Below are 24,307 nucleotides of genomic sequence, written 5' to 3' on the forward strand. Positions count from 1 at the left end.
GACTGAGGGGGGTCTGGCTACATAAACAGCATATAATCTAAATCAGACAGAATTTCCAGAATCCAAGCATTAAAATAATATGCCTGTTTCCTTCTCCCCGCCCCCCCCTCTCTCTCACAGAGCTGATGGAGGTGTCAGTAAAAATAATTTTATAATGCAGATGACGTCTGATCTGATTAACAAAACAATAAACAAGTCTGTTAGTACAGATATGTCTTGCCTTGGAGCAGCTTTTCTAGCTGGCCTTGCTGTAGGTATGTAGTATTCTGAAAAGTTGTTTTCCTCTTGCTCTTTCTCCATGTTTTCCATATCATAACTGATTTCCGGATTGCAAACATCAGCAAAGTTTTGCCTCTAAATATTCCCAGAAGTTCATGTTCCTTATTGTGCTGCTACCTGCATAAATATACTCTTAATTTGGATAGCAACTAAACACTGCAGATTCCACTGTGCAAAATACCTTTTCTTACCAGACACTCTGGAGTGGGAGCTTATCAAAGAAATCACATGCAGGCATGTGAGATTTAAGTATGGGGATACACACGTGTACCTGATGTATTGTTTCATAAAGAAATTAAGTTAGTTTAAAGCAATATCATTCATAGCATAAGGCAATAATAATAGTAGTAGTAGTAGTAGTAGTAGTAGTAATAATAATAATAATAATAATAATAATAATAATAATAATAATAATTTATTTATATCCCGCCCTCCCCAGCCAAAGCTGGGCTCAGGGCAGCTAACAACAGTAAAGTAATGCAGCATTCTAAAATCAGTTCAAAATCAAATTAATGGCAACCATTGGGCCAGAGTTCTGTGAGGATTACCAAAGGAGGAGGTCAGACTGTGCCTTGGCCAAAGGCCTGGTGGAACAGCTCTGTCTTGAAGGCCCTGTGGAAAGATGTCAAGTGCTGCAGGGCCCTAGTCTCTTGTGACAGAGCGTTCCACCAGATCGGAGCCACAGCCGAAAAAGCCCTGGCTCTGGTTGAGGCCAGCCTAACCTCCCTGCGGCCCGGAACCTCCAAGATGTTTTTGTTTGAAGACCATAAGGTCCTCGTGGGACATACCAGGAAAGGCGGTCCCGTAGGTACGAGGGTCCTAGGCCTTATGGGGCTTTAAAGGTTAAAACCAGCACCTTAAACCTGATTCTGTACTCCACCGGGAGCCAGTGCTGCTGGTATAGCACTGGGTGAATGTGATCCCACAGCGAGGACCCCGTAAGGAGTCTCACTGCGGCATTCTGCACCCGCTGGAGTTTCTGGGTCAGTCTCAAGGGCAGCCCCATGTAGTTATGTTTTGGGTTAGAGTCACCCAGTCATCTTGACCTCATCTTGAGAGAGAAGTGTTGCAGGAGGGCGGTATATTTTATGGTTTCATGAAAAGCTGGACATTGTGGAGGGAAGAATCTACGAACAGAAGTCTCCTATTCAGTTAAGCAGGACACAATGACTACTGGCCATGATAGCTATTTTCCACAGTAATGCTTTCTCAATGCCAATTGCTGGAAAGCGCAGGAGGGAGAGTGCTCTTGTGCTCAGATCCTGCTTGCAGGTTTCCCCACAGGCATCACAGGACTAGATAGGTCACTGGCCTGATTCAGCAGGTTCTTTCTTAGGTTCTTTCAAGACCTTTAGGTGTTAAACACTATGGCACCAATAAAATGCTTGGGCTCCAGTCCTATCTCCAAGGGTGGTTCCAGAGGACAGTATGACTTCTGCTGAGCCCTGGGGGAATTATCTTGCAGGAGCCTTCAGGGTTCAAGCTTGTCACCCGTGCTATTCAACATCTATTTGAAGCCAGGATCTGTAGCACACTGCCAACAGTATGCTAGTGCGACCCAGCTTTATCTTTCTGTTCTGTCAGTACCAGAAGGGGTTGTGCTGGTCCTAAAGCAATGTCTGGAAGTGATAATGGGCTGGATGTGTGCCAATAAATGAAAGAGAGGTAAATATGTGGTTCCTGAGTACGGGGGTTGTCAGAACAGCCCTGTCCTTGATGGAGTTGCGTTTCCCTTGAAGGAGCACCTGCATAGTTTGGGGGTGCTCCTTGAACCATTATTGTCACTTCAGGTCCAAGCGGCCTTGGTGGCTAGGCATGCCTAGATTCATCTTTGGCTGGTGTGTCAACCAAGGCCTTCCATAAATAGGTATAGCTTGGCTATAGCTACCAATGCCCTGGTAACCTGCATGCTAGACAACTGTAACATGCTCCACCTGGAGCTGCCCTTGAAGATCATTTGAAAATTGCAACAAGTATAAAATGTGACGGGCAGAGTGCTTATGGCTGTGGCAGGCTCCGCACATGGAACTCCCATTGAAAAAAGGAACTGATTACCAGCTATTTTTCTGGGGCGAATTCAAGGTGCTTATACTTAACAGTTAAAGCCCTGAATGGACTGGGGCCCTGATAAGGAGAAATGCTTCTCCCATGCTAACATGTCCATACCTTAAAATCAATAATAAGGCCCACCTGGTGGTCCTTGTGCAGGATCAAGTACCTGAGTACAACAGCAGGGCACTGAGTGCAACAGCACTCTCCCCACTTGTGATTCCAAGCACTTAATATCCAGAGGCATACTGCTCATAGCCATTGTGGCTAGTAGCCAAAGATCTCCTTATCCTCTATGAATTTGTCTAATCCTCTTTTAAAGCCATCCAAGTTGGTGGCCATCACTACATCCCATGGGAGTTAATTCCAGCTATGCACCATGTAAAAGAAGCATGTGATTTTGTCTGTCTGAAATCTTCCAGCATTCAGCTTCCTTGGGTGGCCCCCATGATATGGTATGACGAATTCCAGGTGCAACATTTATGTTTTTCAGCTCGGGAGTGATTTTTTTGTTTTGTTTTGTTACGTTTGTTTCTAGGATTCTGGAAGGACAAAGAGCAACTGAAACAGCTGAGGCAAACAGACATAGTTTTTAAGCCTCAAAAGGAGCTGGAGGAATACGAGCCAGCCATGAGCAACTGGGTGAAAGCTGTTCAACGTTCTCTCAGTTGGTACAGCCAGACATCATAGAAATGGGATTATTGCAAAATGTTAAATTAATATTTTAGATTATATTTATAGGACAATGCAAACACAACTGCAGTTCTGTTTTAGAGTTCATTTCTGCTTCTTCCGTGAGGTTAATTAAAACATATCAGCTGCCCCTCTGGAAGTAACCACCTTCAAGAGACTGAATGCCAAAGTTCCCAAGGGGCGACTTCCTGTAATAGGCAACTAAATGTGATGACAAAGATACCTGAATGCAAAAGTCCTAGCTGGTTTTTTTGTTCTTACATTACTGTTGATGTTTTACCTTAACACAAGAAGCTTCCATGATAAGTGGAAAGTAGCAAAAAGCACCTTGTTCTTCCAGACTTGTGATTTCATCCATCTGCAACCTAGCACAGAATGTGGCTGCTTGCCCACTGAGAGTTGCCTCGCAGTAAGAGGCACTGAGACAACTAAGCTGATTGACCTCTGCTTTCAGTGATGATCTTCACTTCTTTAGCTGTCTGAAATTAAAGCCTGGCCACCTGGGAGAGATCAGCTGAATTGCCAGATGATGTTGGAAATCAGTTAGCAATCCCCATGGTATATAGGTGAGGAAAGGTTTGGGAATCCCTGTGGCCAAAGGTAGTGAAGCATTGCTGCTAATGCAGATTCTTGGGAATCCAGAGAGCCCCAGCCTTTATTTTTTTTTAATCCTATTTAGCTGCTACATTAACCAATTACAGTTGAGGCTTCCAAATCCAGAGTAGGTCAGGATTGTCTTCTGCTCTTTTTGGAAGGAATATGTCACCACAACTAGATCTCCCCTCACCCAGTTTAATTTTCCATTGTGTTCATCTGTTTTACTTGCATTGTTTCAAACTCTACCTCAATGATTGATTTCTATCTGCAAATACAACCTGAATATAAAATAGATAAGGTAGAGCGTATGTGAAATTATGCTTGTGCATCTAATGTTTTTGTCAGCAGCATTTAAGCGCAAACCCACCAAGGGGGTTTTAAATAGAGTACAAGGAGTTATTCAAAGGGGAAATTGCAATCTACTTCCAGGTACAATAAATTCATGCAATAATTGTATAGTTGTTGTGTGTAATGCAGAAGTCTTTGCACAGGCTACCGCTTCTTGTTACCAGGAAATTGCACCCACACTTCATCATTATGTCACTGGGAAAGCATTTTTCTTCCAGCTAGAATAGGTATATATTTTTTGCAGATCAACCCTGTATAAAATTGTGGCCAAAGAGTTATGGATATCTATTGGCTAGTGACAAGTCTCATGCAACTTTATGTACTCTCTAAAAACATAGGAAGTTGTCTTTCATTGAGTCAGACCATTCACCCATCTAGCTCAGCACTGCAATGCCTTTCCGGGGTTTTAGACAGCATCCTTTCCAAGTTCCAACTGGGAATGTTGAGGATTGAATCTGGGACATTTTGCAGTGAAAGCAGATGTCCCTGCCATTGAGTGATGGCCCTTTTAAAGTGCTTCGGTTTGGTTTTTATTTCGGGGTGGTGGTAAAATAGGCTTTATAGCAAAGTGAAACAGATCTCTGGCAGAATTCTCTCTAGGGCCAGGAAAATGAGTTGGAAGGCCACCCCCAAGGGTCATCTAGTCCAATCCCCTACAATGCAGGAATCTCAAATGACAGCATCCATGACAGTTTTTGGCACCTGAGCCAAACAACAGAATGGCACCCCCCACCTCTCCACTAGGGAAGAAAGAGTGAGTGAAGATCTACATCAGGAACAAAGGCGGGGGGAATAAAGGTACACATCAAGATCTGCTGCCCCTAGGGATCCTGCCACCTGAGGCGGTCACCTCACCTTGCCTCATGGGTGGGCTGGCACTGGCTTTCAGGTGTGCAAAGGGGATCTCCAAGCTCAGTATACTCTCTATAAAGCAGTACTTTCACATATTCCATCCAGGTAGGCTGGGCTGCCGGACTGATGCCACTTTGATTCTGAAAGTCAACTATCCTTTTCATCACTCTCAAGAACTTTTCCTTTCTTTCACCTCCTCATCCCTTAGGACACACAACATAAGTTTGAATGCGAGGAGAGCACTTTGATCTTCAAAGGCATTGAGACAAATAAACACTCTTATGTCCTTCCACACCTACCATACAAATTAAAAGCACATGATCCATGCTAGTTCTGCACAATAGTGACCAACTTTTCATTCTAGTTAGAATTTTTAGGGAAGAATTCTGGTTTATCCTGCCATTTGTCACCATGCAATGGTCTTAAGTGCCTGAATGAGAATGGGGTTCAAACTGGAAATTTTCTGTGACAATCTGTACTAATTATTTTTATCTGCCCAGAGCCAGGGCATCTTGTGAACTGTGTTGTGTATTTGTAAAAGGTTTTATTTTTATATTGGTCAGTTACAGGTGTGCACTTGTTGCTTATTATGGACTATTGTACATGGGTTAACATGACTTTGTGTATGTGTCTATACACATCTGAGAAACCCAGACTATGCAATATGTGTGCACAAGAACTGAAGGTTTATGGAATATTTCTTCATATTGTAGGCCAGTTCTATGGCAGAATGTTTACTTATAAACTGTTACTCAGCTGACTGTCTCTACCTTGCAGAGATACTAATAAGATTTCTAATTCATTAATAAAATCTTATTGCGCTGCTCTGAAAAAGTGGAGATTGTCTTTTTTTAAAAAATTATATCTTATTAAGTTTCAACATTTTTAGCCTATATAATCAAATCACTTATTTTTTCTTATTTTTGTCAACTTCCCACTCCATTTTCCTTGTTGTTGTTTCTCCCCTTCTGCTGCACCCTATCAAAAAAAGGGAGATTGTCAATATTTGTCCCCACTGTCTGTGTCTGAGACCTCTGTAATAGTTTCAAAGTTATGAATAACTTATGAACCATATGAAGAATTAAAATTTGGATATATAACTACATATATAATGTACTAGTTCACCAATCTTTTAGTGTATTTGTTACCGGTATGTACTGAGTTGAATAGGATCCAAACTGCAGCAGTCTGATTGGTCCTAGAACAATAGGATTCAGAATGCAGCAGTCTGATTGGTCCTAGAACAATGCAGCAGTATGATTGGTTAGCAGGAACCACCCAATCATGCTCCAGATAGAAGTGAATCCACAACCTGATTGGCTTACAGTAGAATTCCGGAATTAGCCAATCATGTGCAGCCCATTGTGTAAATAATGTATATAAAGCAGATACTTTGAAATCTAAACCTGCAGTGAGGAACGAAGTCCAATATCATCTGGTGGACCATAACTCCCATCAGCCAGAACCATAAGGAGGGAGTTGTAGCCTAGCAGCAACCTCTGGAAGGTCAGAGGTTCTCCACTCCAAGGCTGGAGGGCTATGTTTGGCACCTGGGCTTGTGGTTCCCCACTCTTAGTAGTGTAAGAGCCAATTTTTGACAGGGTAACTGCAATCCTACACAAAATAGGGTGGTTTGAACCTTAAATGCAGAGACTTAGAATTTTTTTCCTATTATCAGCAGCCTGAATAACAATAGCCCAATACTGGAAACAACCTATAGAAATCCCCACTGAAACCTAGGTAAATACTAATTTGGAATGTGGCTCTATCCTTGCCATAGAAGGCAATGCGGCTCTATTACTTGCCATAGAAGGGTAATTAAAGGCACTTAAAAGATAGGCACTTTTGGCGAGACATTGCTTGCATTCTTTTCCTTTATAAACAACCCCATTGAAGGATACAGTGGTTTCCCACTTTGCTGGTTGCGAAGGGGCCGCCCATATCTGTTCAAGCTTCAGGGCCCCCAAAATATAGGTCCGCCGCTGCTCGAGAGGCCCCTGAATTTAGAGAGAGCAAACGATCAACGCACTTTCCAAAATATATAGTCGATTCCTGCCGATGTGAATTCAAAGGAACTTAACCTCCCTGAAATAATTAAGAATTACTTATAGGGATTTTAGCGATAAATACGTGCTCCCAGTTTTCAGATTCAATAATAATTCGTGGGCAGCACAATTTGAAAGTGTTATTATGGGATGGTGCGCTGCGATTCAAATGGCCTGCTTCGCAGCTTCCGTAACTTTCTCTTCTGGATGCCAATGCCAATGCAGCCACAGCCTTATCAACCTAGACTGACGGGCGGAATTAGCAGTTCCCAAACATATCCCAGTGGAGGGGGCGGGGCTTCCGACGACACGCCCCCTTCTCCCTCTCCCGCCCCCCAAGTTGCCTTAAGGTCCGTTCCAGAACTTGAGCCCCGCCCCTTCCCTCTTGCCCGTCCGCTTCCGAGTGGCGGCGCCGATTGTGTACACACAGCCACGAGGACCAATGAGAGCCCGGAGACGCCAGGCTCCGCGCGGACGCGTCGACCAATGGGCGAGCCGGGTCGCCAGACGCCGCCAAGCTTGTGCGGGGGAGAGAGAGCGATAGCGAAGCTGACAGAGGCGACTGTTGGGGCTGCTGAGGGAGAGGCGAGGCGGGCCGGCCGGCTGGGCTGTAGAGCGACCGGAGGCGGCGGCGCGGCGGCTGAGGCCGGTAAGAGCCATTAGGGTCCGACGACGACGGCGGAACTTACCGGGTCTTTTCTTTTTTAATGGAGGTGTGGTGCTAAGGCTACCCTGCCCCCCCGTCCCCGCACTAATTTCTCCTCAGAAACCGGCGTCGGTGTCTTGCAGACGGCCGTTAGGCCCCGACGCCTCTCTCGTGGTCTTGAGGCCGGGAGGGTGAGGAGAGGCGGGTCGTGCTCTTTGCCGTCGCCACCGAGGGCGCTCTCCCTTATTACTGAGAGAGCTCCGTTGGTGGAACATGAGGCTCCTTGAGGTTGTGGGTTCGAAACCCACGCTGGGCAGAAGGTTCCTGCCTTGCAGGGGGGTTGGGCTAGATGACCCTCGTGGTCCCTTCCCAACTCTGCAATTGTGTGATTAATTCTGTTGCCGGGGAGCTTTATCTCCTCCCCCCCCCCCACTTCCGCGTCTCCTCCTCTTCCTCCAGCCTTGCGAATGTGCTTCCCCTGGCCGGTGGTGGGGAAGGGGGCGCGCTCTCTCCTCGGACCCCTGCAGCCCTTCCACGCACAGCCTGTCCTCGCCTTCCCTCGGATGCCCGTTTGCATCCACGAGGCCTCCAGAGCGGTGCTGCCCAACCCTGGCGGTCGCGGGAGCCTTGGCCACTACTGCTGTGACTTGGGAAGTGCGCACTCGGCGCTCTGGGCACCCCATCCCCCCACCCACCAACCCCACCGCCGGTAAACAGATGGCCAGAGCCTGATTATTGTTTCCTGCGAGGCTTGTAATCCTGAAGGGCTGGGATCGGAGGTGCAACTGCCCTGGTGTAGGTAACTTGGTGAAATGTAGAACGTTACATGGATCCATGAATAAAAATGGCTGTGGCTATAGGCTGCTGAGCTTTCCTCCGTCACCCCATGGGGTGCAGAGGATTGTTGCACACACGCACACACCCCGCCCCCCCGATTTGGGACTTGATTTTATTTTTTTTAATTACGCTTCACACCAGCTTCCTTTCTTTTGCCTTGTGCCAACTTGTGACGGAAGTTGGTGCAATAAGGGCTACTTAACTGCTTTAACTATTTAGAGCCCCGATTCTAAATATGCCTGCTTCAGGAATGTGTTTCTGTGTTCACTGTGGCCTAGCTTTGTTTAGGGTGGAAGTGTGCTTACATATGTTTTACTCAGATTAAATCTTACTGATTTCAATGAAGTTTAACCCCCAGGTAAGCATATGCTAGATTATTTATCTATATTTTTAATCTCAAGATTTTGGGGCTTGGCCAAAATGTTTATGCAAACCACATACCATTCAAAAAAATATGGTAGCGTGCAAATATTAAATAACTAAACGTACATTAAATCTATGCAAAATACACTAATAGAGGAGTAAAATACTTGCCATTATTTCAAACTGACCTTACAAAGCCAAAACACTCTTATCTATGTTTTGAATAAAAATCCAGGAGCAGCTGAAATGAGATAGTGAAGTAATGTCTGTAGCTAGACATTCTTTTGTGTCTGTGTTGAAGGGAGGGTGGTAAGGGTACTGAGAAACATGATTATGTCCCAGATTTGCCATGAGTTACAACCTCAGGCAGACAGAACTGTTTGACCTGGGGTAGGGCATGCATGGTGTTGAAATTCCAGGACTGACATTTCTAGTGTTTGTCTTATCAACTGCCACATTTTAACTTCTCACATACAGAAAAACACAATTATGTCCCCACCTAAAGGTAAAGCTGGCCCATAAATGCTGTAATAAGTATTAACTTGTCAGTGTTTATACACCAGTTGATTCGTTGTTACTGAAAACTTTTTAATCTACAACAGACATATTTAGGGTCTATAGAAAATATTAAGCTGAAAATATGCAAACTCACACTTCAGGCTAGCTACATTGTTTTATTTCAGTTGCAGCAGAAATAGGATAGACAAAAACCTTGCACTTCCATTTTATGCTCCATTGGAAGCTGCGTGATAGCAGTTAAATGGTGGGGTAAAACTGCACTTTGAAATCAACTTCAAAAGTTATTTTGTACAAAACAAGAAAAGGTCATAACAGATGGTGGGGTCACTTTGGGTGACTTCTTGAACTGTTAAATTCTGTAAGGTTGGAAGGGTGCCGTTATTGATATTGAAACAATTTATTCTCTGGTAAATTTCCAACAGTTCTTCAGCAAATATATTCTAATGACCTGTTTTGGATGTAATGCTAAGTTATGCTTTGTTTAACTAACCTTGGGTTAACCACAGGTTGTCCCACAGATGACCAAACAAAGTATGCCTTGTGTCATGAAAGCTTGGCTGGTTTTCATAGTACTGTAGAGTCAATTATTAGAGGCTTTCTGTCACCACTGATTAAGCAAGCCTCCCTTTTCACTGGAAAAATGGTATCACTTTAAGGCTTCTGACAGTTGCTTGTCAGACATACTTCAACCTGCCCCAGACCTAAGCCACATATGGTATGAGGTGCAAGGCTGGTGGCTGTAGTTTGAGTGAAATGGTCTTTCAGGCTAAATTGGGACCTGGGCCAATGTAAGCCCAAAGTCTGATGGTTCTCCATCCCTGGCCTTTGACCTTCAGCCGAGTTGTTCAATGGAAGGCCGATTTTGCTCTGCAATTCAAGTCTTCTGTCTCTCACACTTTAAAATTTCACTGTTCCTTTTTTCTCTCTCAGCTGAAGAGAGATTTTATGATGGCTGCATTCAGTTATGAAGGTAAGCTATGTGTCTAAGAGATGTGCATCAACCACAAGATTTGGTTTTGGACCCTGATTTGAAAGACTGGCCACTTCAGTTCAAAACTCTTCAGGTTCTGTCTGATTTGACTTGGGGTCCAGATATGAATTGAAGTTCAGAAAAATGAAGCTTCCCACCTCCAGTTCTGTATGTTGTCAGAATCTGTTTTCCTGCTGGAGGACCTTTACAAGTAAAACAAGAGGGGGTAGTATTGGCAGAGGAATCCATTTATTATTTATTTAATAAATTTTCATACCACTTTACATGAATAAAATTATTCCAATCCTGTTTCATTGAAAATATTACCGCTAACATATTTTATTAAAAAAAAATCTCACCCCAGTATGTGTCTGTCCTTTTCCAGATGATACTAGCCTGTATCTCATATTTCAAATCAGAGAAATACATGGACCATGATTGTAGAATTATGGTCTGATCAGACAGTTTGGAAATCTTATTTCAGATCGTTACTAGAGCTTTCAGACTGCTTTAGTGAGGAGAGGTCAAGTTTCCCTTTCACCAGTCTTATCTTCTCAGTGTGCTTTACAGCAGTCTTTTTGCACATTAAAGGCTAACAAATATATTATACTATAAGCTGCAGCTCACATAATCAGATGCATAAATGTTATCATGAGTCACAGTTATATATGCACATGGCTTGTGGGGGAACTGCTTCCCCTTGGAAATTAGATATGCATGGACCTTACTAAGGTTTTGGCATATGTTAGAAACATAACTCTTCATTCAGGTCTTCCTCGACCACTAGTATTGGTTTGGCACATCCCATCATTTATCTGCTGTGGATACTGCAATTTTAAAAGTTTTGAGTTCTATTATTTTATTGATAAATTGCTTTGGATTACTTTTAATATAAAATGGTAGATAAATATTTTTTATTAAAAAATCTAAACAGTGAAGTCAGAGGTAGATGGAATGTAAGAAGTACAGAGTCAGTGATTAACAGTGGTCATTTATAAAAGAGTTGCTCATAACATATCCTGGCATTGGAAAGCCAATTAATGCATGCAATGTGGTCAGAATTCATTGTCTCAATTTAGTCCAATTAGTGATAACAGTGAAGCTCTTGATGAGTAATTCAGCAGTTTCCTGTTTTATTCTTCCTTTCGAGTAACTTTGTTCAAGGTGGCTTAAAGTATCTTTCCTGCGTTCTTTTCTTTATAAATTAAAATGTTCTGATATCTGAGTAAATGGAACACAATATTTATACTGCTGGCATACAGTAAGAATTCAAATAGTGGTATTTTTTTTGTTTAATTGAGAATGAGAGAGGAGAGTACCATCTTCATATTTCTGCAACATCATGTGCAACTTAGAAACTGCTTGCCTCTTTGAAAGTGAGAATTGCTGCAGTAGTCATAACAAAGTAAGCTTTTGCTGCACATGCAGTTCTTTCTCACATGCTAGCGTCACTACTTTGAATTTTAGCCAAAGTATAGTGCTTCAAAGAAAGTTATTAAAAATATTTGTGCAGTTGGAAAGTTTATTGGGGATATTAATATATATTATACAGGAGACCATCTTATCAGAGCATCCTTTTGCTATTCTAGATATCCACTTGTAAATGGAGTGCTTCTGCATTTGACTGCTCATGTCTGGCACCATCTCAAGTTTCCTCTGAATAGTAACAAAGACTGGAGACTTGGTACTGCAGTAAAAGGCATGCTTCCTTAGTCCAGGGAATATATCGTTTTGGTTTCTGTCTTCCTGGGTAAGTATTTTTACCTAACACACTGGATACTTTTTACCTTCAGTAGCAGTTTTAAGAGTTGAACATAATGTGCTCAATAAATCATTCCTGAAAGTTTACACAGGAAAAGAGCAGTATGCTGGGGGAGGGGTGAAGTTACTATAGTTTGTCACTTAGAGATTCAGAATTGGAATATGTCATCTGCATCTTAATAATGTGGGCTAAATCAGTTATTGTAAATAAAAAGTGCTGGGTATGGCACTATGTAAAAACCTCTCAAAATAGTTATGCCTTAATTTTTTTATTTTAAATTTAATAAAACATTTGGCAATTTAAGATTTTTCATTGAGGGGAAAGTGAGCATAGTAAAACACTGCCAGCACACAGTGTGTGTTTAAAAGGAGGTTTGGAAGAAGTATCTTAATTTTAACTGGTTTGGTGGACTTGGCTAATTTGTGCTTCAAAAATATTAGCACTGACCTAGGTTGAATATTGTTGGCTCACGACACACCAGTTGCCTTATAGTTTATTCCAAGACAGTGTGGGTGGCACTATTAGGCTGGAACTGATATTGTGCTGTTTTACATTATTGACAAGAAATGAGCATTAATAGGAGATGGGTTTAGTGTGCCAGTCACTGAAAATAATCCTTGATACATGTAAAATTTGAGTAAATCTTCAATGCTTTTGTTTCGAAGAGCATGCCTTTTCTTATACAAAGCTTGAATATGCAAGTAGGCCTTCTTAAATTTAAGCATGATTGAATGATTAAAACATTTTGAATTAAAACAACTTTGCAGTTAATTGTAATTATGTATCAATTTCAGTTTGATAAATTAGTTTGGACATTTGATCAGTTTAAAAAGAATTGAGTCAAACATTGAGAAGTAGTGTTTAAGTATTTTAAAAGTATTAACTTCATTAGAGCAGCAAAAGCCATATCAACAACTTTAGTATTTATGATTATAAAAACAAATAAGACTGCTTGCAAAACAATTAGCTTTTTAAAAGTCTGGTTATTTAACAAAATCTGTACAGTGGTGCCCCGCAAGGCAAATGCCTCGCAAGACGGAAAACCCGCAAGACGAAAGGGTTTTCCGTTTGCGAGTTGCTTCGCAAGACGAATTTCCCTATGGGCTTGCTTCGCAAGAAGAAAGCCCATAGGGAAATCTCCGGGGACCTCTTTTAAATGCTGGCGGTGGGGAGCAAAGCCTTTCCCCCCCTCCGGCCTTCAGAAGAGGTCCAGGAAGGCCGGCGGGGGCCGAAAGGCTTTGCTCCCCACTGCCAGCATTTTAAAAGCAGTCCGGGATAGCAGGGAAGCGCTTCCCGCTATCCCGGACAGCTTTTGAAGGCAGGCGGGGGGAGCAAAGACTTTTGCCCCCCGCTGGCCTTCAGAAGAGGTCCTGGACCTCTTCTGAAGGCCGGCGGGGGGCAAAAGTTTTGTCCCCCCTGCCTGCCTTCCCGGGGGCTTTTAAAAAACCCCGGGACAGCGGAGAAGTCCTCCGCTGTCCCGGGGTTTTTTAAAATGCTGGGGGTGGGAAGAAAAGCCCTTGTCCCCCCCCCCCCAGCATTCAGAAGAGGTCGGGGGACAGACTGTCCCCGGGCCTGGTCTGAAGGCGGTTTCCATAGGAACGCATTGATTGATTTTCAATGCATTCCTATGGGAAACCGTGCTTCGCAAGACGAAAAACTCGCAAGACGAAAAAACTTGCGGAACGAATTAATTTCGTCTTGCGAGGCACCACTGTATATCACTTGCTAGAGCAAAGGACCTCTAAGCAGCTTGCATTAGGCAATCTGAAATATTCATTAAAATACCAATTAAAAATGAACATTAAAAGCAAGTTACGTATAAAAATTTAAAAAAGAAATATAGGACTGAATTCAACTACCCTATTAATGTTAGTGGAAGCCAGTTCAGAGACTTCAACCAGCACAGTGAGACTACCTCTCCTGTATGCTTCCCCCAAATACACTCTGGAGGGCCGGAATATCTCCCAGAATTGTGTGTGGTGGGAGGAGAGGGGAGATTGTTGCAGCAGGTAACAGAAATGTGCTATGTTGACTTCACCCCAAATTACTCATTTTAAAACTTACTTAAATAAGATGCCTTGGTAGACTTGTTATAACAAAACAATTTGTGGCAGGCACCAAAAGCCGTATAGAGAAGGCCTTTTTAGTGGCATCCCCCCCGGGCCCCACATATGGGCTCACCTGGCATACACACTGCAATCTTTTTACCTCCATTTTTATTGATTCTAACAGTAGTAATGGCTTTTAGTGTTTTCAGCATTAACATATTCTCCCACCTGGTTATTTTATTATTTATTATGTGAATTGTGACTTTTCTTTCTTTATTAATAGTTTTTTTAATTGAAATACAGTACAAACTAAACCGTAATATATCAATATGTGGTCTGTGCAAACAAGAGGGAGGGAGGGATGGCTGTGTTCAGATGTTTAAACAAATAGATCTGTGTAAGGAGTCCAAAAATCGAGAGGACCTCCCACCTTTCTTATTACAGAAGGTCACATGCTCATGTTCTGCCAATTGAGTCATGTTCACTGTCCACTATGATTAGCAGTTAAGGCAGACTTCTTCCACTGTTAAAGTGTTAAGACATTTGCCCTGGGGGCTTTTCCTTTATTCCAATTGTTTATAAAGGAAAGTGGGTTTCCAGTGGTTTTTATAACTGAATTCTTTATATTTCAAAATATTTCTATCTGTTGCTTGCTATAAGTCACTTAGAGGCTTCTGTGTAGTTGGTGCATAAATCTTAATTTATTGACTTAAAATTTATATTGTTAAAATCACTAAAAAGTTTAGGATTACTTCTTTTGTTCATTAGAAATGCATTTACTTTCAGGATATATTTTTGATCTGCATTTCTAATCAAAATATCAGATAATTTATAAATCGCATAATTTATAACAGATTAATACTCCTTTTAAAGTTTTGTATCTGGACTTGAAAACTTAAAAACACAGATGAATTTTGTTGCTTCTCAAATAAAATGCTGACTGTCTGATTTTAGGGACTTGAGTAAAATCAATAGTCGTGGACATTCCTATGAAAGGTAGTAACTGAGGTGGTGGTTGTCTTTAAGAAAATAATAGAGGAACAGTTAAATGACATACGGTAGAGTATGTGAATAAGATAATTTATCAGAGGTTTGTGCCAGTAGTCAAGAGCCCTTAAACTTGAATAGTTTCTTATTTTAATTTTGGTATGCTGTAACTTCTATTGCTAGAAAGTATTGTATCCTTCAAGAAGGACACTGACAAACTGGAACGTGTCCAGAGGAGGGCAACCAAAATGGTCAAAGGCCTGGAAACGATGCCTTATGAGGAACGGCTAAGGGAGCTGGGCATGCTTAGCCTGGAGAAGAGAAGGTTAAGGGGTGATATGATAGCCATGTTCAAATATATAAAAGGATGTCACATAGAGGGAGAAAGGTTGTTTTCTGCTGCTCCAGAGAAGCGGACACGGAGCAATGGATCCAAACTACAAGAAAGAAGATTCCACCTAAACATTAGGAAGAACTTCCTGACAGTAAGAGCTGTTTGACAGTGGAATTTGTTGCCAAGGAGTCTCCTTCTTTGGAGGTCTTTAAGCAGAGGCTTGACAACCATATGTCAGGAGTGCTCTGATGGTGTTTCCTGCTTGGCAGGGGGTTGGACTCGATGGCCCTTGTGGTCTCTTCCAACTCTATGATTCTATGAATCTAGGGCTGTTCCTAGGAGGTACAGTGCTCATGGCATATCACATAGGATGGTATTACCATTGCCTTCCTCTCCTGCCTCTGCTACTTCATCTCTCCTTCATGGTGATGGTGGCATGTGCCCCAGTTTAGCTGCGTCAGCTTTTCTCCTTTTTTGCTTTTGCTGCTACTCGAGCAGCAGCAAGGTCCTCCTCCCTCCCAGCCTTACTCTAGGAAAAGAAGAGGTGGAGAGCCTCACCATTCATTCATTCATTCATTCATTCTATTTCATTGCCACTTTCCACTCACATGAGTCAAAAAGCGGCTTACATACAATAAATAACAACATAGTAGAACATCACAACTACAACATAAATCATATTAAATAATTAACAAATAAAAATAAAATTAACAAATCATCAGTAAAACAGCCACCTTCTATAAAACACTATTAACAGAACAACTTATATTATAAAATTCACCAGGTGCATGAGAGGTGAAAGGATCAGCTACGCAACACAGCTGCTGCCTATCTCCCCGGGCACAAGTCCTGGGTATGGTCAACCCAATTCTCATACAGACGGATCTGGTAGCCCTGCATTCTCTCCTCCATTTTGATGCTACAACCTTTAGGCATAGATTGTAATTGTACTATGTGTCTTTATTATTATTTTTACACACAAATTATTTTTGATGAAGTGTTTTTGTTTTCCCTGCAGGTCATTATTATTTACTAACATAATAGAATTCAAATATATATATTAAACTATGCTGTTTGTGTTCTTGTTCTGTGAACTAGTTTCTCAGACAACTGAAAACTGAAAAAAAATTAGGCTCTCATCTTTTTAAAGATATAGTGGGTGATTCCTTTGGGTTACTCTGGTCTGTATGCATGCCTTAAACAGTTGCATTTAATCAGATTCCTCCCCCCTCCCCTTCTGCATCCTTCATCAAACTATTCATCCCATGCTTATTTCTCTCTCTTTTTTTGGTACACTTTCAGGAGTTCTGACGTAGGCTTTAAGACATAAGATTGATTTTTCTCCCTTTCGTTTTTTGACTTTTTGCTTTTATTCATTCTTTCAGTGCTTGTTGTTTTTCACACCTGTTTCTTGCCTATACTTCATGAGGATTTCTGGAGATAGCTCTGGGAGGTGATCTTGTTTCCATGACTTTCTGTTTCCCTATGGTCTGATGTTACAGGTTAACTGCTGCCTGGCTAGGGAGTAAAGCTTCCTTTTTATAGCTCACAAGGAACATCTAGATACTAAGGAACTGTTAGGTGTAAATTTTGGATGAGATTTTATATCAGAATAATGTCTGCGTACAATTACTTTCCTCTTACAAATACTATTACAGAAGGTTTGTAGTGAGGCCTGTACCAACTGATTAAATAAATCTTAGATTCAAAGGCAAAGTGGCCAGCGAGTGTGTGTCCTTCATTAGGGTAAAATTGAAAATCTATTCATAATAATACCATGTGTTGTGTTGCTTTAACATTCTATAGAAAACACGGCTTTCAGCATTTATTGAAGACATTTGTGTTCACCAATCAAACTTCTCTTAAACCAAGTGCTTCTGCTTGACATACTGGGATCATGTTATATTGAATTTATGACCTTCTGGTAATTTCATGGCAAAAGATTGGTAACCTAAATAAAGAATTGACCTCATATCAGAATAGCGAACAGAGAATCAACAACTAAAGAACTGTCTCCTACAATGGATTACATACCCTTTCTTAATAGTGAAGTAACAAGGACAAGCATAGAAAGCCTGTGAAAGGTAAACAGATCCAATTTTTAACTACTGCTGCAACTGTCTTCAAGAGAGATACTGTTTAATATGATATGTACGCTACACGCGCTTAGTCAACAGACTGGTTTGCAGAGTTCCAAGTATGATACATTAGTTATGTTTTGCTAAGACTAAAGAACATTGAATATTCTATTGCAATCAGAGCAGAATTGCTGTAAAACTTCAAGTGAGATCTATTGTTGTTATTATATTTATATCTTCCTTTTCCCCATACTGGAACTAAGAAAGGTCTGTTAAAATAAGGTCAGGAGAAATATATTCTGGTCAGATAGCAATCAATAGAATTAAAATTAGAACGTCTCACCAAATTGCTCTTTGCACTTCATTATGACTTCCTGAGTTTTTTTATTTTTATCACAGGAATAATTTCACAGTATGTTAGCCAAATAGCTCATATTTTTAAATCACTTCTCCCCTCCCAATCCAACTAGGAAATATATATACAGTATACATTGACTCCTAATTGGATGACAAATCATAAGTTCAGATGGGCATTGGTGTGCTTCATTTCTTCAGTCTACTTGTTGAAGTTGCACATACTTAGCCCTGATCAGATAATTGATGATTGTGCCAAGATAAGTTGGGTTTTGGGGAAGGTATGGTTTGTACTGAAATTGTTTATGTTGCAGTGTAACTCTCTGTATAAGCTTGCCTATTGCTGAAACAACATTGTTTTGCTCCCATAAGTGTGAAAGTAACTGTGCCCTGATTATAGGTAAAACTGGGTACTGGGCACTCTTAATGCTCTCCTTTGAAAGGGAAGTCTACCTTTACTTTTCATTAGGGTATTTGCTTTGAATGGGTAAGATGTGAAATGCAGTGATTATTGTTCTGTGTGAGATCTTTGAAAATGATAAGAATATTTAAGTTTTCAAACACAGAGGTTTCCTAAAGTTGTGCCTGTTCCTTTGTGCCTTTATGTCTTGAATGGGAGGAAAAGAAATTGTGTTCAGATAATGTGAATCTCCTTGCCCTTGTCTTCTCAAACAATAGGGACTGAACCAAAGGTCTGCCAGAACAGATAGAGCTGGCATGAGTGGAAACTCCCAGTAATTATGAATGCATGAGTATACTCCTGCCTCAGGTGGTCTGCAACAAATGAAGAATATAAGCACCACCTATCACTGCCAGAAAGAACCCTTTTCTTATGTTTGTTTTCCTCTTCCCTCACAATTCATTTCAATTAGATTGTGAGCCTGCAGACAGGGGTTGTTTAATCTTTTAGTCTTTGTTCATTCCTTAGAAAATGGTAGTCATGTTAGGAACATGCTACTTCACATTTCTAGAGCCACTGAGTTCCATGAGGCAGTGCTCATTGTCTTTGGGTTTTTTTGAACCAGTGTTATGAATCAATAGCTAACATTGAGTTTGAATGTGTGAAAACAATTGGTCCTCTGCTCAGCTGCAACACTCACTAGGTGGTCTAGGGCAAGTCCCTATATCTTCCTCACCTGCCTCACAGAGTTGTGAGGGTAAACTTACTTTCTGTACTCCTTGAGGGAAAACTGGGATTTAAATTAAAAATACACAATGCCTTTCTCATTTCTTGCAATGTGCCTGTTTCCTTAACAGCGTTGTTACTCGCATGCTTACATGGCAAATTTGTTTCCATAGCCATACTGTTTTCTCTGTAGAAATAATACTGATGGTTTTCCTTTTTTAGAAAATATTTCCATAATTGCACTACCAGTGTATACCATCAACTCATCATCTAAGAGTTTGCCAAAAACATTTGCACCAATAAATGTGAATGTTGAACCCCAAATGGTAAGTACTGTTTTTCTTTCACAGCATTGCACTGTAGAAACTCATGCCAGATTTCCTTTCCAACTGACAGCGTACCAGTACTCTTTATTATGAATAATGTTTGGTTTATTTAAAAAAAACTAGTTGTAAGCATTAGTTGCTAGTAAAAGTTTAGGATTCTGAATAGAGAACATCATAATTGGTGCTTAATGAAACATTGATTTCTAGGCATGCCATGTTGAAACACTATTTTGAAAGCACTGGTATGACTGCTATTAATAAATGCAGTTCTGCTGATGTTCTGGAATGATACTGAGCTTGTTGTGCAGTTGCACTTAGTGGTTAAACTTAGAAACAGTTACACAATATTTCCTGCTACTCCCTTGCAATAGTTTCCTTGCTTAGTGTAAACAAATGTCCATTGTATGCTTGATTCTTGGCAAAAATCTGGCTTTTAACAAATAAAGTTAATTGGTATAGTTCCACTTGTAGAAACAAGAGCAAAGAAATAATACACATGACTTTTTTTATTCCACTGAACACTTCTTTCTGTATAGCACAAAATATTGATCCATGTCTCCCCTGCAATTTCCAGTCTATTACTAGATTATTTTATCTTTTGGTAGTAGAACCAGCATGTCACTAGCAGAATTTTTAGCACCTGTCTCTATAAAACTGCATTGCGTAGTAGAACTTGTTAATATTTGAAGTTTGTTATGCAATAATATGTTAAATGCATTTTATGCTGTCACTTCCACTCTGACTATTGTTGGGCAACTTAAAGGCTACTTTTCTGCAGTTTGATTGTCATACTCCTTAGTTAATAGTCCTTTGTCATCTAACCTAAATCACGTTAATGACTAAATATGCTACTATGCTTAAGCATTTATTTTAAAGAAAAAATGTGGTGATCATGCATGCTGTCCATAATTCTTAAAGATCTGATCGGGCAATAAATCAAGATTTCCTTTTGTTATCCAAGAATGCACAGGAACTCCCTCAATCAGTGAATCATCCTAGCAGATGGAATTGGCAATTTTTAGACCAGACATTCTTAGCAAATAAAGCCCATAAGTGCAAGTTGCTAGCTTTTACAACGGTTGTGGTGTGGCATGGAGAAAAGATATAAGCTAATATGTACTATGGTTGGCTGTTCAGGTGTGTGCATCTCTGACTGAAGCTCAAAACACTTTGATGGATTTGGTTAAGAACTTCACTTAATCCAGATCCTGTCTTTGCAGTGAACTGCAAGAGTTGTCCAGCTGCAACTGGCAGCTAATTTGGAGTTTATAGCTCCTGAATGTGCAGTATGGTGCAGAAAATAATTATATCCTCCTTTTTTAATACTTGTCATCTTAGCCCTGAGTTTACAGTGATATTTAGGTTACCAAAACAAATAAAGGCATTCCTGAATGGTAAATTGCAGGAGAAAAAGTTGAAATTATTTTTAATTTATATAAAATTTATATCAATGCCAAAATAGGCTTCTAAGTTGTTTATATATATAAAAACCAATCAAACAGCATTAAAATAAAAACACCCACAATTAAAATACATAATAAAATAATCCCATTAAAACAGAAGGCTTGGGTCAAAATATCAAGGAAATGCCTCTGTAAGCAGGTGCAGTTTCAAAATATACAGGATGCCAATACAGATGGGGGCATCTTGGTGTTTAGCAAGGTGTGTGTTTTGTAACACTAACGCCACCATTGTAAAAGACCACCACCTCAAGCCAATAATCATTAGGCCATGTCAAAACTAAATAGGTTTGGTTTGTTAATTGTTGTTCCCTTACTGGACAACGGAGGGGAAATAGGTCTTTCATGTTACATAGTCAAAGTTTCGAGTTCTGCTGAAAGGTACATCTTGTTTTCAGCATATAATTTTATACTAGTGACCTTGAATGCCAGTTTTAAAACCTAAAATGTTACGTGATAATAGGAAACTTTGAAGGTAGCTGCAGCTATCTTGTCTTTGAATAATACTGTACATATTCAACTGAAAATTTAGTGGCATTAAACTATGAACTCTGGTACAGTATCAAAATACTGCTATTTCTGAAGAGGAGGGAGAGGGTCTCATCCCTCCAGATATGCTGGGCTTCTGAAGCAGCTTGCATTAGTCAGCTTCATTGGAAGACCCTGTGTTCTAGTCTTATGTGATAAGGAGAAAAACTTACCCATCCACTTTCTGCACACCATGCATCTCCAATATGTCACCCCTCACTTGCCATTTTTTTAACTAAAAAGGCCCAGACATTATAGCAGTTCTTGATAGGGGTCTAGCTTCAGCCCTTGATCATCTTGGTTGCCCATTTCTAGTTCTACAAGGTTGAGGCATGTCACCCAGAACTGTACACAGTATTTCAAGTGGTATGACAGCATAGATTAATATGAAAGCATATGACATTGATAGACTTATTTTCAGTCATATTCCTAGTGATCTCTAACATTGAATTTGCCTTTTCACAGATGCCACACACTGGGCTGCCACATTAACTGATCTATCTACTACTAACACAACATGAGACACTCAGTGCCATGTAATGGATAGCCCCCACACCACTGCTGGATTTCCATCTTCACAACTGTTTTTTGTTTGCTTGGGAAATTGAAAGCCAAGACTACATTTTTTGTTGATGAGATACTCCTCCCCCTCCCCCACTAGCTAGGTCTGCCCTATCTGATTCATCAATGTAGGACTGTAGGTTAGTTTCTATCTACTTTCCTAACTTGGAATTAGTCTAAGATTCAGACTTCCATCCTCTGCTTCTGTTACCCTCTCCCCATTTTGTAAGCATAAAAACTCAAGATGTCCTTGTTGGGCTGTTTTGGTATACCGTATTTTTCGCCCTATAGGACGCACTTTTCCCCCTCCAAAAATGAAGGGAAAATCTGTGTGCGTCCTATGGGGCGAATGCAGGCTTTCGCTGAAGCTTGGAGAGCGAGAGGGGTCAGTGCGCACCGACCCCTCTCGTTTTCCAGGCTTCAGGAAGCTATCAGCAAGCCTGGGGAGCCCATGGGAGTTCCTGCAGGGCTCCCTAGGCTGCAGATAGCAGCCTGCTTCCCGGAGCACGGGACACGCTGAAAGCAAAGCGCCCGGCACTTCGGGAACACATCTGCAGCCTGCTTCCTGGAGCGCGCTGAAAGATAGCAGCCTACTTCCCGGAGCGCGGGGAGCGCTGAAAGCAGAGCGTCCGGCGCTTCGGGAAGACACCTGCAGCCTGCCTCCCGGAGCGGATGTCGGACAGACATCGGGCAGCCCCACAAGCTCGGGGGAAAGCGGGGAGGCGCAGCGCCACCATCCCGCTGTTCCCTGACCTGGTTTGGATTCCCCAACCTGGTTTTGGGGGGCAAATAAAGGGGGGGAAATTTCCTTTATTTCCCCCCAAAAAAACTAGGTGTGTCCTATGGGACAAAAAATACAGTATCTTTTGCATCTTGGGGAATCCTATTAGTAGGAAAAAGCTGCTGCTTTATTGATGACTGTTCTGTTCAAGGAAACTGGTGCAGTGACAGGGGAGAGACCTGCAACATAATGTATACATCTTTGTGACGTCTCTGCCTCTCTCTTATCTCAGTCATTCACCAATAGTTGTGGAGTCGTCGTCCTCTTCTCCATAGTGCAGCCATTTTTGAGGCCTGCAGCAAAATGTGTTGTAAGGGGTGTTTCTACCTTCTTTGGGCACCAATAGTATATTTCATTGAGTTACAGAGGACTTGTATACTTCTCCTCATGTGCCAGTTTCTCTCTTATTTTCATTTAAAATTATCATAGCCCAGCATGGGAGAAAGAGCTTGTAAGTGGCATGCTCCCAATCTTTTGAGCACAGTTAGAAGATTGGGGGTGTTACATCTGCACTGGTTTTATAGTAAGCTGGCATTGCCTGGCTCAAACAGAGGGTGAAGTTCAAAATGGTTTTGTCTACTTTTGTTCTGGTTTTTGGGTGAGCCCTTTCAAGCAATGAACCCTATAGTCTGCATTTTTAAAATTTTTACAGTAGATGGCAGTAGAGTAAAATTAAACGATACCGCAACTAGAAACTAACCACTATTCTTGTATTCAAATAAAATACAAAGTGTAGCGTTCTTAGTCTGTAGTCTATTGCTTGACACAGACTGTATTGATGGTATAGTTAGTACTGTAATACCAAATATTTAATATTTCAATCAATAATATTTAGTCTTGAAATGGGAAAGCTTTGTGTGCTGTTTGCTGGCATAAACACTAGAGTTTTTTGTTAAAATATTATTAGCACTTCTGAGCCATGGTTTAAAGGGGCATGATTTGTGACAACAGCTATATAGTATACAGTGGTACCCCGCAAGACGAACGCCTCGCGAGACGAAAAACTCGCAAAACGAAAGGTTTTTTCGTTTTCGAGTTGTCTCGCAAGACGAATTTCCCTATGGGCTTGCTTCGCAAAACGAAGCTTGCCCCGGGGACAGCGGGTCTTCTCTTTTGAAGCAAGGGGCGGCGGGGAGATCGCTTCTCCCCACCGCCCCTTGCTTCAAAAGAGGTCCGGGGGCAGCTCTTCCCGCTGCCCCCGGACCTCTTTTGAAGCAAGCGGCTGCGGGGAGATCGCGTCTCTTCGCAGCCGCTTGCTTCAAAAGAGATCCCGGACCTCTTTTGAAGCAAGCGGCTGCGGGGAGATCGCGTCTCTCCGCAGCCGCTTGCTTCAAAAGAGATCCCGGACCTCTTTTGAAGCAAGCGGCTGCGGGGAGATCGCTTCTCTCCGCAGCCGCTTGCTTCAAAAGAGATCCCGGACCTCTTTTGAAGCAAGCGGCTGCGGGGAGATCGCTTCTCTCCGCAGCCGCTTGCTTCAAAAGAGATCCCGGACCTCTTTTGAAGCAAGCGGCTGCGGGGAGATCGCGTCTCTCCGCAGCCGCTTGCTTCAAAAGAGATCCCGGACCTCTTTTGAAGCAAGCGGCTGCGGGAGATCGCGTCTCTTCGCAGCCGCTTGCTTCAAAAGAGATCCCGGACCTCTTTTGAAGCAAGCGGCTGCGGGAGATCGCGTCTCTCCGCAGCCGCTTGCTTCAAAAGAGATCCCGGACCTCTTTTGAAGCAAGCGGCTGCGGGGAGATCGCGTCTCTCCGCAGCCGCTTGCTTCAA

The 24,307-nt window shown here is 41.7% G+C and overlaps 2 protein-coding genes across 4 annotated transcripts in view; both read left to right on the top strand.

Annotated features, from left to right (window-relative positions):
* The window catches only part of GK5 (glycerol kinase 5), a 32,238-nt gene extending 26,586 nt beyond the window's left edge, over nucleotides 1-5,652 (top strand). The window contains exons 15-16 of the mRNA XM_081911118.1: nucleotides 121-254; nucleotides 2,867-5,652. Of these exons, the coding sequence (XP_081767244.1) occupies nucleotides 121-254; nucleotides 2,867-3,018 (286 nt within the window). The 3' untranslated portion in view covers nucleotides 3,019-5,652. The remainder of the gene's footprint in view (nucleotides 1-120; nucleotides 255-2,866) is intronic.
* Nucleotides 5,653-10,171: 4,519 nt separating this feature from the next.
* Nucleotides 10,172-24,307, top strand: part of TFDP2 (transcription factor Dp-2) — a 36,934-nt gene continuing 22,798 nt past the window's right edge. The window contains exons 1-3 of one of the 3 annotated variants that reach the window (XM_081911299.1): nucleotides 10,172-10,198; nucleotides 11,788-11,948; nucleotides 19,110-19,213. In XM_081911299.1, the coding sequence (XP_081767425.1) occupies nucleotides 19,211-19,213 (3 nt within the window). In that variant the 5' untranslated portion in view covers nucleotides 10,172-10,198; nucleotides 11,788-11,948; nucleotides 19,110-19,210. Of the gene's footprint in view, nucleotides 10,199-11,787; nucleotides 11,949-17,203; nucleotides 17,414-19,109; nucleotides 19,214-24,307 lie in introns of those variants that run through there. The other 2 variants (XM_081911300.1, XM_081911298.1) reach the window with 2 other exon arrangements.

The sequence above is a fragment of the Podarcis melisellensis genome, assembly GCF_964234715.1.
Source record: "Podarcis melisellensis genome assembly, chromosome: 5".
Classification (NCBI taxonomy): domain Eukaryota; kingdom Metazoa; phylum Chordata; class Lepidosauria; order Squamata; family Lacertidae; genus Podarcis; species Podarcis melisellensis.